At 55.3% G+C, this 15,370-nt stretch overlaps 1 protein-coding gene across 1 annotated transcript in view; it reads left to right on the forward strand.

Moving 5' to 3' along the window:
* GDF11 (growth differentiation factor 11) overlaps window positions 1-13,807 on the forward strand; it is a 132,511-nt gene extending 118,704 nt beyond the window's left edge. The window contains exons 2-3 of the mRNA XM_075591380.1: window positions 546-919; window positions 10,970-13,807. Coding sequence (XP_075447495.1) covers window positions 546-919; window positions 10,970-11,350 — 755 coding nt within the window. The 3' untranslated portion in view covers window positions 11,351-13,807. The remainder of the gene's footprint in view (window positions 1-545; window positions 920-10,969) is intronic.
* The last annotated feature ends 1,563 nt before the right edge of the window (window positions 13,808-15,370 follow it).

Raw genomic sequence — 15,370 nt, forward strand, 5'->3', positions numbered from 1 at the left:
CGTACCTCTGCCCTTATGACAAAAAATAGCAAATCTGAGAATAGTAGCACTGATAATCTATCCTTTGTACATTGTGGTACAGTATTTATTTTTTTTGCAATGGTCGACGTTTTTTGCACCGGTTATCACTACTTTTGTATTTACAAACCTGAAGTTCAAATTTTAAAGGTAATGATTTTAAAGAGGCTCTCTCCCTATATGTTTTAGAGCATAAATATTGTACAGACATTTCTCAAATTAAATCAGAAGAGCATTCCCCCAAAATGTGACACTTTTAGGAGGAGATTCACTGAGCACGGATTTGCAATATCACACCCAGATCCAGTAATTAACTGCGATTCAAGTGAATTCCCTGCATCGATGCTTAGTGAATCCCGGCCGTAGAGTTTTTGGAAGTCATAGTACTATTGTACTTTTACCCGCATCGCCACCGATCCAGCTTTAAGTGCCACTCATGTCTATCGTCCCCTGTTCTGCAGAATATGGTGACATCGCATAAGCACATGATAATAACGATGGTAACTCTCTCTTTCTCCCACCTGCAGCCGACCCCGTGGTGAGACTGGATGGGAACCCTCACTGCTGCTACTTTAACTTCAGCCCCAAGATAATGTTCACCAAGGTGGTGAAGGCGCAGCTGTGGGTATACCTGCGGCCGGTGCAGCACACCTCCACCGTCTATTTGCAGATCTTGAGGCTGAAGCCCGTGACGGAGGAGGGGAGCAGGCACATCCGCATCCGCTCCCTGAAGATTGACCTGAACTCCCGCACGGGCCACTGGCAGAGCATCGACTTCAAGCACGTGCTGCAGAACTGGTTTAAGCAGCCGCACAACAACTGGGGTATCGAGATCAACGCCTACGACCCCAACGGCATAGACCTGGCTGTCACATCGCTGGGACCAGGAGCAGAGGGGTTGGTGGGTGCTGGAGTCATTGTAGCATCCAAGCTTTCCAGATGTGTGCACCCAGAGCAGCCACAGCCGCCTCCTCCTCTTATAGATTCATTCTGCAGGATTTATCATAGGAAAATCTTTGATAAATATGGCACTGGTGATGTCCTCATTTTGCAGCCAGGAGACTTAGTAAATAGGGGGTTGCTCTTGAGGATTACAATTGGGGAACCCTTGTTTAAAGCACATCCTTTTTAAGATTCAAGATGTTGTACATCTGTACTTCTGTTGGTTTACAAAGATAAATCTGCTATTACATAATTGAGATATTCTCTACTTGGGAGTGAGAAGGTCACCATTTGTGAGGCTAGAAGATTGAGCAACGTTGAGTGCTCATCCCAGTGGCTTCTGATGCTCACAAATCTATCCATTTGACCGCCTTCTCCTTTATTAGGCCTAGATGCACTAAGCTCCATCAGGTCAGGGAACATAACGTGCCTAAAACAGGATCAGACATTATGTTCCATGAGTTCACATGGTATCCTCAAAGCTAATTACAAACTACATCTTATTAGCATAGGCTTAATGTCACATACTTGTTGCAAAACGTTGTGCTATCTTCAATAACGTGATGCTAGGCCAGTCTTGGCGTTAAATCTATCCAGACCCAGAAATAGGGCATTTGCTGAAGTTGTGAGATAGAGTAGAGGAAACAACACTGTGTTATGCCTAAGTGTACTGTGTCATTACACCCATCCAGACACTACAAATTCCCTATATCAGGGTCTGGACGGGAGGAGGGCCAAGTTCTGATAAAGCTTAATCTGTACAGTGCCCTAATCACATACCTGGTACAGCATGGGCCCTGGCACGCCAGAAGTCCTTATGACATACAAGGTATGGCATGGGCACGTTTATTTTTAGGGGCTGATCAGGCTGGCAGCTCCATTCGAGTTCCGTTCACTTCCGTTCCCAGCATCTGGGTCCTGGTTGCGTGTGGCAGAGGAAGTGGTGGACCTCTTAGTGACGCCAGACCCCCAGCACTGTGAAGGTTAAATAATGTAACATTAATTCCCCACGTTAACTTTAACGGACTTTAGTGGCTAGGAGATGATATGATGGCGTCTCGTTTGCATGTCATTATCACAAACGACTTTATAATTAACGCTATGCTGTTTACAGGAGAAAACATGACTTAACCTTGTAAGATACAGCGTTACTATTAGCGTAACATTAACTTAGGTTGACGTCACATTGCTGTAACTGTCTGAACAGAGCATGTGGCCCTTAGGCGGCAGCAGTGAGGAATGGGCGGGCGGGCGCTGTTCCAGGAGAAGCTGTTCAGCAGGAGTCCAAAACGATCAATTTCACAAAAAAACTGTTTATTCTACTTTTTATGACATAATGCCAACTTTTGTTCTTTTGTATATTTAAACATGTTAAAATGCACATTTTAGTTCAGAATTATTAGATAGAAATACTGTAATGAACCCAGCTTAACACTAGGTAGGAGTATGAGAAGCTTGGAGCAGCCCGTCACCTTCGTGTGGAGATACAGCTGCCATTTAGTTACAGACTCAGCCAGACCAAGGGAGGTCTTTACTGGAGTCTCCTGGCTACAATAAGGGGCAGCAAACAGTGTAAAAGGATCAGCAGCAGACTTATCAAAGCAGGGAATCTCCATAGGGGTCATGTCTAAAAGTCTACGTGCTGCAAAACTAGTACAACAACAGCACCCCAGATTTATCAATGAAGCCCATCTCATTCATCCTTTAATCTAGGGCAGGGAGGGGGGTTTGCCATAGCTTTGCCGTTGGATATAATTGATGTGGGATTATTTTTCTTTGATAAATATTGTGCGGTTTTCCCGCTGGTGAGTAAGTAATGTTCCATGTCCATTGGGGACTGTTCTGCAATGCACTGACGTTCCACTGGCATTGAAGGGGTTACATTGGCATGGCACATTTCATAACCACAACTGTCTAAAGCTGTCATTGGCACCACCTGCTTTACTAAAGGAGAAAGCGTCCTAATGTAATGGAAACCTTGCTTGGGCGATGTGGGGCCAAGGTAGCTGACCTATGGATCCAAGTGGAACCTTAATCACGTGTCCACATTGCCCTGTTAGCCTCTTTGTTAACCCGTTCTTTGCTGGGGAGGTCAGCAAGTAGGGTTGCCAGGTGTCCGGTATTGAACTGGACTGTCCTGTATTTGGATACTCTGTCCAGTAAAAAATGAGAGGTACTGTAATACTGGACATGTGCCTGGTATTTTCCTCCCTGGACAAAGTGACCTGATGCGTCTTTCACCATTGAGTCCAGTATTTTTGGAGAAGCCATCTGGCAACCCTATCAGCAAGGTGTTGTATGACTCGTCCAGCACTGACAGTGTTAATGCGGAGAAACACTTGGGTTAATTACAAGATGACCAGCCTAGCACACTCTCCTTTCTATAATTAATCCATAAAACAGAAGTATAGAAAAGTGCAGATATACCCGCCCTGCCGCCAGCTTTAAGTCTAGTGATTGACTTACTATTGAGATTTCTGTTTTGTTAGAGGGGAAAAAAGTACACAGGGGAAACTGATGTGAATAGTGAGCGCATGTGTGTCAGGGGTTTGATAAAAATGTGAGTGACACCCTTGGAAAGGGTGGAAGTTAAGAGTCACAGTAATGTGGATAATGACACTATAAGACCCAAATATACAGCACTGCACAGCTCCCCTTCACACATACTCCCCTCACACACCCTGCCCCACGCACATCCCGCCGCGCACACATCTCACACATACTCCCCCTCACACACCCTGCCCCACGCACATCCCTCCCTGCTCACATCTCACACATACTCCCCCTCACACACCCTGCCCCACGCACATCCCTCCCTGCTCACATCTCACACATACTCCCCCTCACACACCCTGCCCCACGCACATCCTGCCCCGCACACATCTCGCACCCCGCGCACACCCTGCCCCACGCACGTCCCTCCGTGCGCACATCCCACCGCACACATCTCACATACCACCCACCCCGTGCACACCCTGCCCAACGCACGTCCCTCCGTGCGCACATCCCACCCCGCACACATTCACACACCTCCCACCCCGCGCACACCCTGCCCCACGCACGTCACTCCCTGCGCACATCCCACCCCGCACACATTCACACACCTCCCACCCCACGCACACCTTGCCCCACGCACGTCCCTCCCTGCGCACATCCCACCCCGCACACATTCACACACCTCCCACCCCACGCACACCTTGCCCCACGCACGTCCCTCCCTGCGCACATCCCACCCCGCACACATTCACGCACCTCCCACCCCGCGCACACCTTGCCCCACGCACGTCCCTCCCTGCGCACATCCCACCCGCACACATTCACACACCTCCCACCCCGCGCACACCCTGCCCCACGCACGTCCCTCCCTGCGCACATCCCAGCCCGCACACATCTCACACACCTCCCACCCCGCGCACACCTTGCCCCACGCACGTCCCTCACTGCGCACATCCCACCCCGCACACATTCACACACCTCCCACCCCACGCACACCCTGCCCCACGCACGTCCCTCCCTGCGCACACCCCACCCCGCACACATTCACACACCTCCCACCCCGCGCACACCCTGCCCCACGCACGTCCCTCCCTGCGCACACCCCACCCCGCACACATTCACACACCTCCCACCCCACGCACGTCCCTCCCTGCGCACACCCCACCCCGCACACATTCACACACCTCCCACCCCGCGCACACCTTGCCCCACGCACGTCCCTCCCTGCGCACACCCCACCCCGCACACATTCAAACACCTCCCACCCCGCGCACACCCTGCCCCACGCACGTCCCTCCCTGCGCACATCCCATCCCGCACACATTCACACACCTCCCACCCCGCGCACACCCTGCCCCACGCACGTCCCTCCCTGCGCACATCCCATCCCGCACACATTCACACACCTCCCACCCCGCGCACACCTTGCCCCACGCACGTTCCTCCCTGCGCACATCCCACCCCGCACACATTCACACACCTCCCACCCCGCGCACACCCTGCCCCACGCACGTCCCTCCCTGCGCACATCCCACCCCGCACACATTCACACACCTCCCACCCCGCGCATACCCTGCCCCACGCACGTCCCTCCCTGCGCACACCCCACCCCGCACACATTCACACACCTCCCACCCCGCGCACACCCTGTCCCACGCACGTCCCTCCCTGCGCACATCCCACCCCGCACACATTCACACACCTCCCACCCCGCGCACACCCTGCCCCACACACGTCCCTCCCTGCGCACATCCCATCCCGCACACATTCACACACCTCCCACCCCGCACACATTCACACACCTCCCACCCCGCACACACCCTGCCCCACACACGTCCCTCCCTGCGCACATCCCACCCGCACACATTCATACACCTCCCACCCCGCGCACACCCTGTCCCACGCACATCCCTCCCTGTGCACACCCCACACCGCACACCCTGCCCCACGCACGTCCCTCTGTGCGCACATTCACACACCTCCCACCCCGCGCACACCCTGTCCCACGCACGTCCCTCCCTGCGCACATCCCACCCCGCACACACCTCCCACCCCGCGCACACCCTGCCCCACGCTCGTCCCTCCCTGCGCACATCCCACCCCGCACACATTCACACACCGCACACCCTGCCCCACACACGTCCCTCCCTGCGCACATCCCATCCCGCACACATTCACACACCTCCCACCCCGCGCACACCCTGCCCCACGCACATCCCTCCCTGCGCACACCCCACCCCGCACACATTCACACATCGCACACCCTGTCCCACGCACGTCCCTCCCTGCGCACATCCCACCCCGCACACATTCATACACCTCCCACTCCGCGCACACCCTGCCCCACGCACATCCCTCCCTGTGCACACCCCACACCGCACACCCTGCCCCACGCACGTCCCTCCGTGCGCACATTCACACACCTCCCACCCCGCGCACACCCTGTCCCACGCACGTCCCTCCCTGCGCACATCCCACCCCGCACACACCTCCCACCCCGCGCACACCCTGCCCCACGCTCGTCCCTCCCTGCGCACATCCCACCCCGCACACATTCACACACCTCCCACCCCGCGCACACCCTGCCCCACGCACGTCCCTCCCTGCGCACATCCCACCCCGCACACATTCACACACCGCACACCCTGCCCCACACACGTCCCTCCCTGCGCACATCCCATCCCGCACACATTCACACACCTCCCACCCCGCGCACACCCTGCCCCACGCACATCCCTCCCTGCGCACACCCCACCCCGCACACATTCACACATCGCACACCCTGTCCCACGCACGTCCCTCCCTGCGCACATCCCAACCTGCACACATTCATACACCTCCCACTCCGCGCACACCCTGCCCCACGCACATCCCTCCCTGTGCACACCCCACACCGCACACCCTGCCCCACGCACGTCCCTCCGTGCGCACATTCACACACCTCCCACCCCGCGCACACCCTGTCCCACACACGTCCCTCCCTGCGCACATCCCATCCCGCACACATTCACACACCTCCCACCCCGCGCACACCTTGCCCCACGCACGTTCCTCCCTGCGCACATCCCACCCCGCACACATTCACACACCTCCCACCCCGCGCACACCCTGCCCCACGCACGTCCCTCCCTGCGCACATCCCACCCCGCACACATTCACACACCTCCCACCCCGCGCACACCCTGCCCCACACACGTCCCTCCCTGCGCACATCCCATCCCGCACACATTCACACACCTCCCACCCCGCACACATTCACACACCTCCCACCCCGCACACACCCTGCCCCACACACGTCCCTCCCTGCGCACATCCCACCCACACACATTCATACACCTCCCACCCCGCGCACACCCTGTCCCACGCACGCCCCACGCACGTCCCTCCGTGCGCACATTCACACACCTCCCACCCCGCGCACACCCTGTCCCACGCACGTCCCTCCCTGCGCACATCCCACCCCGCACACACCTCCCACCCCGCGCACACCCTGCCCCACGCTCGTCCCTCCCTGCGCACATCCCACCCCGCACACATTCACACACCTCCCACCCCGCGCACACCCTGCCCCACGCACGTCCCTCCCTGCGCACATCCCACCCCGCACACATTCACACACCTCCCACCCCGCGCACACCCTGCCCCACACACGTCCCTCCCTGCGCACATCCCACCCCGCACACATTCACACACCTCCCACCCCGCGCACACCTTGCCCCACGCACGTCCCTCCCTGCGCACATCCCATCCCGCACACATTCACACACCTCCCACCCCACGCACACCCTGCCCCACGCACGTCCCTCCCTGCGCACATCCCATCCCGCACACATTCACACACCTCCCACCCCGCGCACACCTTGCCCCACGCACGTCCCTCCCTGCGCACATCCCATCCCGCACACATTCACACACCTCCCACCCCGCGCATACCCTGCCCCACGCACGTCCCTCCCTGCGCACATCTCACCCCGCACACATTCACACACCTCCCACCCCACGCACACCCTGCCCCACGCACGTCCCTCCCTGCGCACATCCCACCCCGCACACATTCACACACCTCCCACCCCGCGCACACCCTGCTCCATGCACATCCCTCCCTGTGCACACCCCACCCCGCACACACCGCACACCCTGCCCCACGCACGTCCCTTCGTGCGCACATTCACACACCTCCCACCCCGCGCACACCCTGCCCCACGCACGTCCCTCCCTGCGCACATCCCACACCGCACACCCTGTCCCACGCACGTCCCTCCCTGCGCACATCCCACCCCGCACACATTCACACACCTCCCACCCCGCGCACACCCTGTCCCACGCACGTCCCTCCCTGCGCACATCCCACCCCGCACACATTCATACACCTCCCACCCCGCGCGCACCCTGTCCCACGCACGTCCCTCCCTGCGCACATCCCACCCCGCACACATTCACACACCTCCCACCCCGCGCACACCTTGCCCCTCCTACATCCCACCCCGCACACATTCACACACCGCACACCCTGCCCCACACACGTCCCTCCCTGCGCACATCCCATCCCGCACACATTCACACACCTCCCACCCCGCGCACACCCTGCCCCACGCACATCCCTCCCTGCGCACACCCCACCCCGCACACCCTGTCCCACGCACGTCCCTCCCTGCGCACATCCCACCCCGCACACATTCATACACCTCCCACTCCGCGCACACCCTGCCCCACGCACATCCCTCCCTGTGCACACCCCACACCGCACACCCTGCCCCACGCACGTCCCTCCGTGCGCACATTCACACACCTCCCACCCCGCGCACACCCTGTCCCACACACGTCCCTCCCTGCGCACATCCCACCCGCACACATTCATACACCTCCCACCCCGCGCACACCCTGTCCCACGCACATCCCTCCCTGTGCACACCCCACACCGCACACCCTGCCCCACGCACGTCCCTCCGTGCGCACATTCACACACCTCCCACCCCCGCGCACACCCTGTCCCACGCACGTCCCTCCCTGCGCACATCCCACCCCGCACACACCTCCCACCCCGCGCACACCCTGCCCCACGCTCGTCCCTCCCTGCGCACATCCCACCCCGCACACATTCACACACCTCCCACCCCGCGCACACCCTGCCCCACGCACGTCCCTCCCTGCGCACATCCCACCCCGCACACATTCACACACCTCCCACCCCGCGCACACCCTGCCCCACACACGTCCCTCCCTGCGCACATCCCACCCCGCACACATTCACACACCTCCCACCCCGCGCACACCTTGCCCCACGCACGTCCCTCCCTGCGCACACCCCACCCCGCACACATTCACACACCTCCCACCCCGCGCACACCTTGCCCCACGCACGTCCCTCCCTGCGCACATCCCATCCCGCACACATTCACACACCTCCCACCCCACGCACACCCTGCCCCACGCACGTCCCTCCCTGCGCACATCCCATCCCGCACACATTCACACACCTCCCACCCCGCGCACACCTTGCCCCACGCACGTCCCTCCCTGCGCACATCCCATCCCGCACACATTCACACACCTCCCACCCCGCGCATACCCTGCCCCACGCACGTCCCTCCCTGCGCACATCTCACCCCGCACACATTCACACACCTCCCACCCCACGCACACCCTGCCCCACGCACGTCCCTCCCTGCGCACATCCCACCCCGCACACATTCACACACCTCCCACCCCGCGCACACCCTGCCCCATGCACATCCCTCCCTGTGCACACCCCACCCCGCACACACCGCACACCCTGCCCCACGCACGTCCCTTCGTGCGCACATTCACACACCTCCCACCCCGCGCACACCCTGCCCCACGCACGTCCCTCCCTGCGCACATCCCACACCGCACACCCTGTCCCACGCACGTCCCTCCCTGCGCACATCCCACCCCGCACACATTCACACACCTCCCACCCCGCGCACACCCTGTCCCACGCACGTCCCTCCCTGCACACATCCCACCCCGCACACATTCACACACCTCCCACCCCGCGCACACCCTGTCCCACGCACGTCCCTCCCTGCGCACATCCCACCCCGCACACATTCACACCTCCCACCCCGCGCACACCCTGCCCCACGCACGTCCCTCCCTGCGCACATCCCACCCCGCACACATTCACACACCTCCCACCCCGCGCACACCCTGCCCCACGCACGTCCCTCCCTGCGCACATCCCACCCCGCACACATTCACACACCTCCCACCCCGCGCACACCTTGCGCCACGCACGTCCCTCCCTGCGCACACCCCACCCCGCACACATTCACACACCTCCCACCCCGCGCACACCCTGTCCCACGCACGTCCCTCCCTGCGCACATCCCACCCCGCACACATTCATACACCTCCCACCCCGCGCACACCCTGTCCCACGCACGTCCCTCCCTGCGCACATCCCACCCCGCACACATTCACACACCTCCCACCCCGCGCACACCTTGCACCACGCACGTCCCTCCCTGCGCACACCCCACCCCGCACACATTCACACACCTCCCACCCCGCGCACACCCTGTCCCACGCACGTCCCTCCCTGCGCACATCCCACCCCGCACACATTCATACACCTCCCACCCCGCGCACACCCTGTCCCACGCACGTCCCTCCCTGCGCACACCCCACCCCGCACACATTCACACACCTCCCACCCCGCGCACACCTTGCGCCACGCACGTCCCTCCCTGCGCACACCCCACCCCGCACACATTCACACACCTCCCACCCCGCGCACACCCTGTCCCACGCACGTCCCTCCCTGCGCACATCCCACCCCGCACACATTCATACACCTCCCACCCCGCGCACACCCTGTCCCACGCACGTCCCTCCCTGCGCACACCCCACCCCGCACACATTCACACACCTCCCACCCCGCGCACACCTTGCCCCTCCTACATCCCACACCGCGCACACCTTGCCCCTCCTACATCCCACAAGCGCACACCGCCCAGTGCACACCCCACGCCGCGCAAGCCCCACCACGCACATCCCGCCCCACCGATTCCTTGTTTATAACAAAGAGCAATAACGGAAAATATCCCACTTTATCATTGTCTCTCTCTTAATCTGTAACTCCCCACATATTTCCTGCTGTGCCACCTGCTCCTAAATGACCCAACGAAAATCTATGCAGTTTATATTATTTGTTTGGGAAGTTTTGAAACATCCCTTGGAGCCATCCTCAGGAATACAAAATAACTATTGAATAAGGCTCTTAGTGAACTTCCCAACCTGGATTGAATAGACCTGCGAAAAGGATGTGGGTCCACGGTGCAGTGCTTTGCTCACCCTTTCATGCATGTCTTGTTTATCTTTCTTTCTGTACCACTCTTTATCACTTCAACTTTCTTAGTCCCACCATGCCTGTTTCTTTCTCTTTCAATCCAAATTGCCTCCCCTTTCCTCTCGCTCTTCTCTTAACCTTGTTCCATTTCTCCCTCACTCGCCCGTCCCTCTTTAACCGCCTGTCTATTTTCCCCCATAGCACCCTTTCATGGAGCTGCGTGTGATGGAGAACAACAAGCGATCAAGGCGGAACTTGGGCCTTGACTGTGACGAGCACTCCACCGAGTCCCGCTGCTGTCGCTACCCGCTCACTGTGGACTTTGAGGCCTTCGGCTGGGACTGGATTATCGCTCCCAAACGCTACAAAGCCAACTACTGCTCTGGCCAGTGCGAGTACATGTTCATGCAGAAGTACCCCCACACCCACCTCGTGCAGCAAGCCAACCCGCGGGGGTCTGCGGGGCCCTGTTGTACCCCCACCAAAATGTCCCCAATCAACATGCTGTACTTTAATGACAAGCAACAAATTATTTATGGCAAGATCCCTGGCATGGTGGTAGACCGGTGCGGCTGCTCCTAAGACTTTGGTCCTCTGACCTCCGCCCACTCACCCTCAACTCCTGTCTCTCTCTCTCAAGGGTACAAGCAGACCAAAATTTGGGACTGGGGCTAGTGCAGTATTTATGTTTCCAACCCCCCTTACCCCACCCAGGTTAAGCTAGAGATGTGGCACTCTTTGAACCTGATGTCTGCTTATAGTCAAGCTCTTGCAACACCTTGTTTTGTCATTTCCATCGTCCAATATAGCACCTCGGTGGTTGGGTTACTCCCCAGGTAATCTCATAAACATAAGGTTACCCAATGGCAGCTCAAATCATGATGTGCCATATTGAGTTCGGCTGCTTATTGGTGGAAATTACGCTGTTTCCTGTGTGGGGAGCTGCAACCTTAATGGCCATGAGGATGCCATGTCCACTTTTAATACTTTTTGGGAACACGTTATGGTCATGGTAACAGTGCCGTGATGCTGTCGGGTGAAAATTAGGCCCAAAATGTTGAGAACCATTTTGCAGTCGAGAGCAGCTTACATTTCCAAATTTGTAGTAAACTTTAGGTCCGCTCAAAATGACGTCCAAGTGTCCTGTCCCAAACACAACAGATTGATCTCACCCAAAGGGCTTTACTCCCACCCTCCATTCTCACCTGGTCTGTACTTGGTGATCATTGGAATTTCCCCGCTGTTTCCTTATCCCCTTTCACCTCTTCCCTAATGGGGAGATTCCAGAAGATCAGGAATGCCTGCTGGAGGATCTTGGCTGAGGTTAATGCTCTGTGCAATACAAAAAAAAATCAAAGCAAAGCATGGACAGAAGCAAAAAAATAAAAACATTTCTAAATCTCCTAATGGGTTACTCCCACAATGCCCCTCTGCTCTTACCATAGACATAAACCCCAAATAGTGTATGTGGAGAAAGTCCATATAGAGAACAAATGGTAAAGAGAAAGAAAACGCGATGCCCCTTTTATTTAGGGTTAAAGATACAATTCGAACAACGTAAGACTTCCCACATGGAGAGTTTAGCCTATTTAGTGCCATGCTTCTTGTGCTGCCCTTGTTTTTTTCTTTTCCTGGGGGCCTCAATGAGCATGAAATCACAAGACAGGCAGGGTCTGGGCATACATCAAATATATGCCCTTATTACGTACCCCCTCTTATATGGAAAGGGTTTAGCCATAAGGAATAAGTGTGTCCTACAGATCTGAAAGCTTCTCTCCTTCCCCCAATTCACTTGAATGTACGTTTATGCATGGTCAGCTGTGCGTAACCCCACTTGTCCTCACAATAGGAGCCCGTAATCTCAATTTGTGCCTATTCCTTGTTCTCACTACACTCTTTCATCAGCCATCCTTTGCCACTAATACCTTACTTGTCACCGTCCTCGGTCTCTTTCCATTTCCATCATTGAAGTCGCCTTTACACAATGCTCTTAGCAAGAACGCGGTGGGCGAGGGTGGAGTGTGCCGCGTACTGACAGAGCAAAGAGATCCAGAGGAAGACATCACTCCCTTTCAATCTAATGTCAATGCTGATCTTGAACACTGATGGAAAGAGAAGAGTAGTGGCAGATTAAAAGAGTTACAGAAGACTACAGGGAGGTCAATGGAGTATCAGGTAGAGGATATAGCAAGCAGTCTATCCCTTCAGCGCACAGCTTCCTTTAATATTTTTAACATAAATAAACTTAATGAAGAAGTCGGTATGACAGTTGGACTCTCCCCTTGGTTTTTTGATATAGCACAGCAGCCCGTTTTTTGGCAACATGTGACTCACATGGCGGGGTGCCGACCAGGGTGACGCTGACTCACCACCTAAGTATTACTTGTGCAGACAGGGCAGATTGAGGTAATTGTGCGCCAAATATATTTTGCTGGTTTCAAGCATAGTTTCCTATTCGATATGTTGCAAAGCATACAATCAGGGAAGCTCTGAGCTCCATTCCAATAAACAGAGCAGAAATGAATGGAGCTGGGAGCTTTCCTGGCATGGGGAAGCGGTTTTACGACATGTTGAATAGGAGTCGTTGCATTGCAACTGCTGGGAGAAAAGAAAGGAACAATAAAGGGCTATAGAATGGGGGGAATTACTAAGCGTGGTTCACATGCTCAGAATGTAGGGTACAATGACATGGACTGTTGCTTTACACCTTTTTTTTTTTTGGAGAGACCCTCAATGTATTTTTTCTTCATCGACAAAGAAGTTTAAAGGGTCTCTTTTTTGGCAATGGCACCATTTGCACTATAGAAGGTCTTTGGACCAGTGGAAGAAAATATGCCATTTTGTGTTCCTGTTTATGTCTCCAACAGGCTCCAGACTAGTAGGGACAGGCTTGTCCAGCCTCTGTACATTCTCTTTAGGAGGCTGTAAATCCAGGACTACTAGAGGCAGTCCCTTCTAAGCTGGAACTGTTCACGTTATGTGTGTGTTTGCCTGTGTATTGTATGTATGAGTGGGGAGGTTTTGTAGAGGGGATACTTAGTGTGGGGTGGGTGGGGAGGGTTTGTCCTGTGCTGGGAAGTCATTACCCGTCATAATGGAAAGAGAGTGAAAACAAAGCAACACCTTACTTATCCTTCTCACTGATTTGGGGGTGACCATATCCCTATGCCAAATGCCAATTAAGCCCTATGTTGCTGTGCAGGCCTCCACAAAACTGTTTTTGGAGTATCTCTGCCACACACTTGACTTAACTGTGTGTCAGTGTAACTGCTGAGCTGCCGCCTGCCGCTTTGTGTTACAATATAACCGCTGCGCTCTCAGTGCATGATATTCTCGTCACTACATGCGAGTGCCTGGAAGCTGACACAAAACCTCGCTCAGCACACAATAATAACTGCACTGCCAGTGTGCCACTGGCTACTCTTTCTCTACCAGATGGATTTCCAGCCAATTCTTTGACTTTGGAAAGAATATAGTCATAAAGAGACAGTTTCCTCAATGTTGACCATTCAAAGAAAGACTACCCAATGTTCTTGTCACGCATGCATTTGTGAATGACTCAGGCTCCGAGGAACAGATAAAAGTGATTACAAGGGGAATGTTCTCACAAGTACTTCTGCCTTAGCAAGGGGCACACCACTGTGCAAATTTAAGTGGGATATTATGACATGGACTTCTCCCATAGAAAGCAGTATATTGGGGCTGTGGGTTAATGTTCTTAAAAAGGTTGTTTTTTTACTTGGGATTCCTCCAATGTTAAGGGATGTGTTGGTCCTACAGGAGGAATTCTGCCCGTATGATGGGGGTAATTTGGTGCTGTGAAACTATTACGTGTATTCTTCACACAGATCGGTTTCTGTGATGTGTATGTTTAAATAGGTTATTTAATTAAAGGATAAAACATAAGAGGTACTGTCATGTCCACAACTCTGAATGTCCAAGTATAATGTGATGGTCAATGAAGATTCAAGGTCCTCACCTTGTAATATGATGACAGAGATCCATTGAACATTATGTTGCCGGGATAAAGGTCATGTGATGGAATAGGTAGTAGGCAAAACTAGACTACACTGTAGTAGTAAGCCTCCCAAGCTTAGTAGAGGGCTATAAATATAGCCCCCTCAATACCTCCAAGAATTACAACAAAAAAACCTTTACCCATATCAGAAGCCAAATAGCCAACAACCAACAAAATCTTTCACCGCAAAGTAAACATCAGTAGAAATCCGCATAACAATTCTCACCTAATAATAATGATGTTGCTTCTGGATCACCATGTGTCACTCATCAGGTGTGACAAATGGTGATGACTTGAGAGTATAGATGCAGGTAAAAGGGAGTCACAGCCTTACTTTTGATGACTACATACATGCATCAGACCACTTGTTAGGCACAACTGCCCTGTGTTCACTGCACACTGAATAATCTTCGCTTTTAATGGTTAATGAAAATACTGTCAGGGTTTATATAGTGCCTCATATTTAAAGGTGATATTGGGAAATAGGTCACATGAAGTGATGTCAGGATGAGGGAGAAAGATTAAGAAGAGGAGAGACAGAAGGTGAGAGTCCAGCACACGGTGAAAGCTGCCACTCTCAACTA

This window comes from Ascaphus truei, chromosome 3 (genome assembly GCF_040206685.1).
Source record: "Ascaphus truei isolate aAscTru1 chromosome 3, aAscTru1.hap1, whole genome shotgun sequence".
NCBI classification, from domain to species: domain Eukaryota; kingdom Metazoa; phylum Chordata; class Amphibia; order Anura; family Ascaphidae; genus Ascaphus; species Ascaphus truei.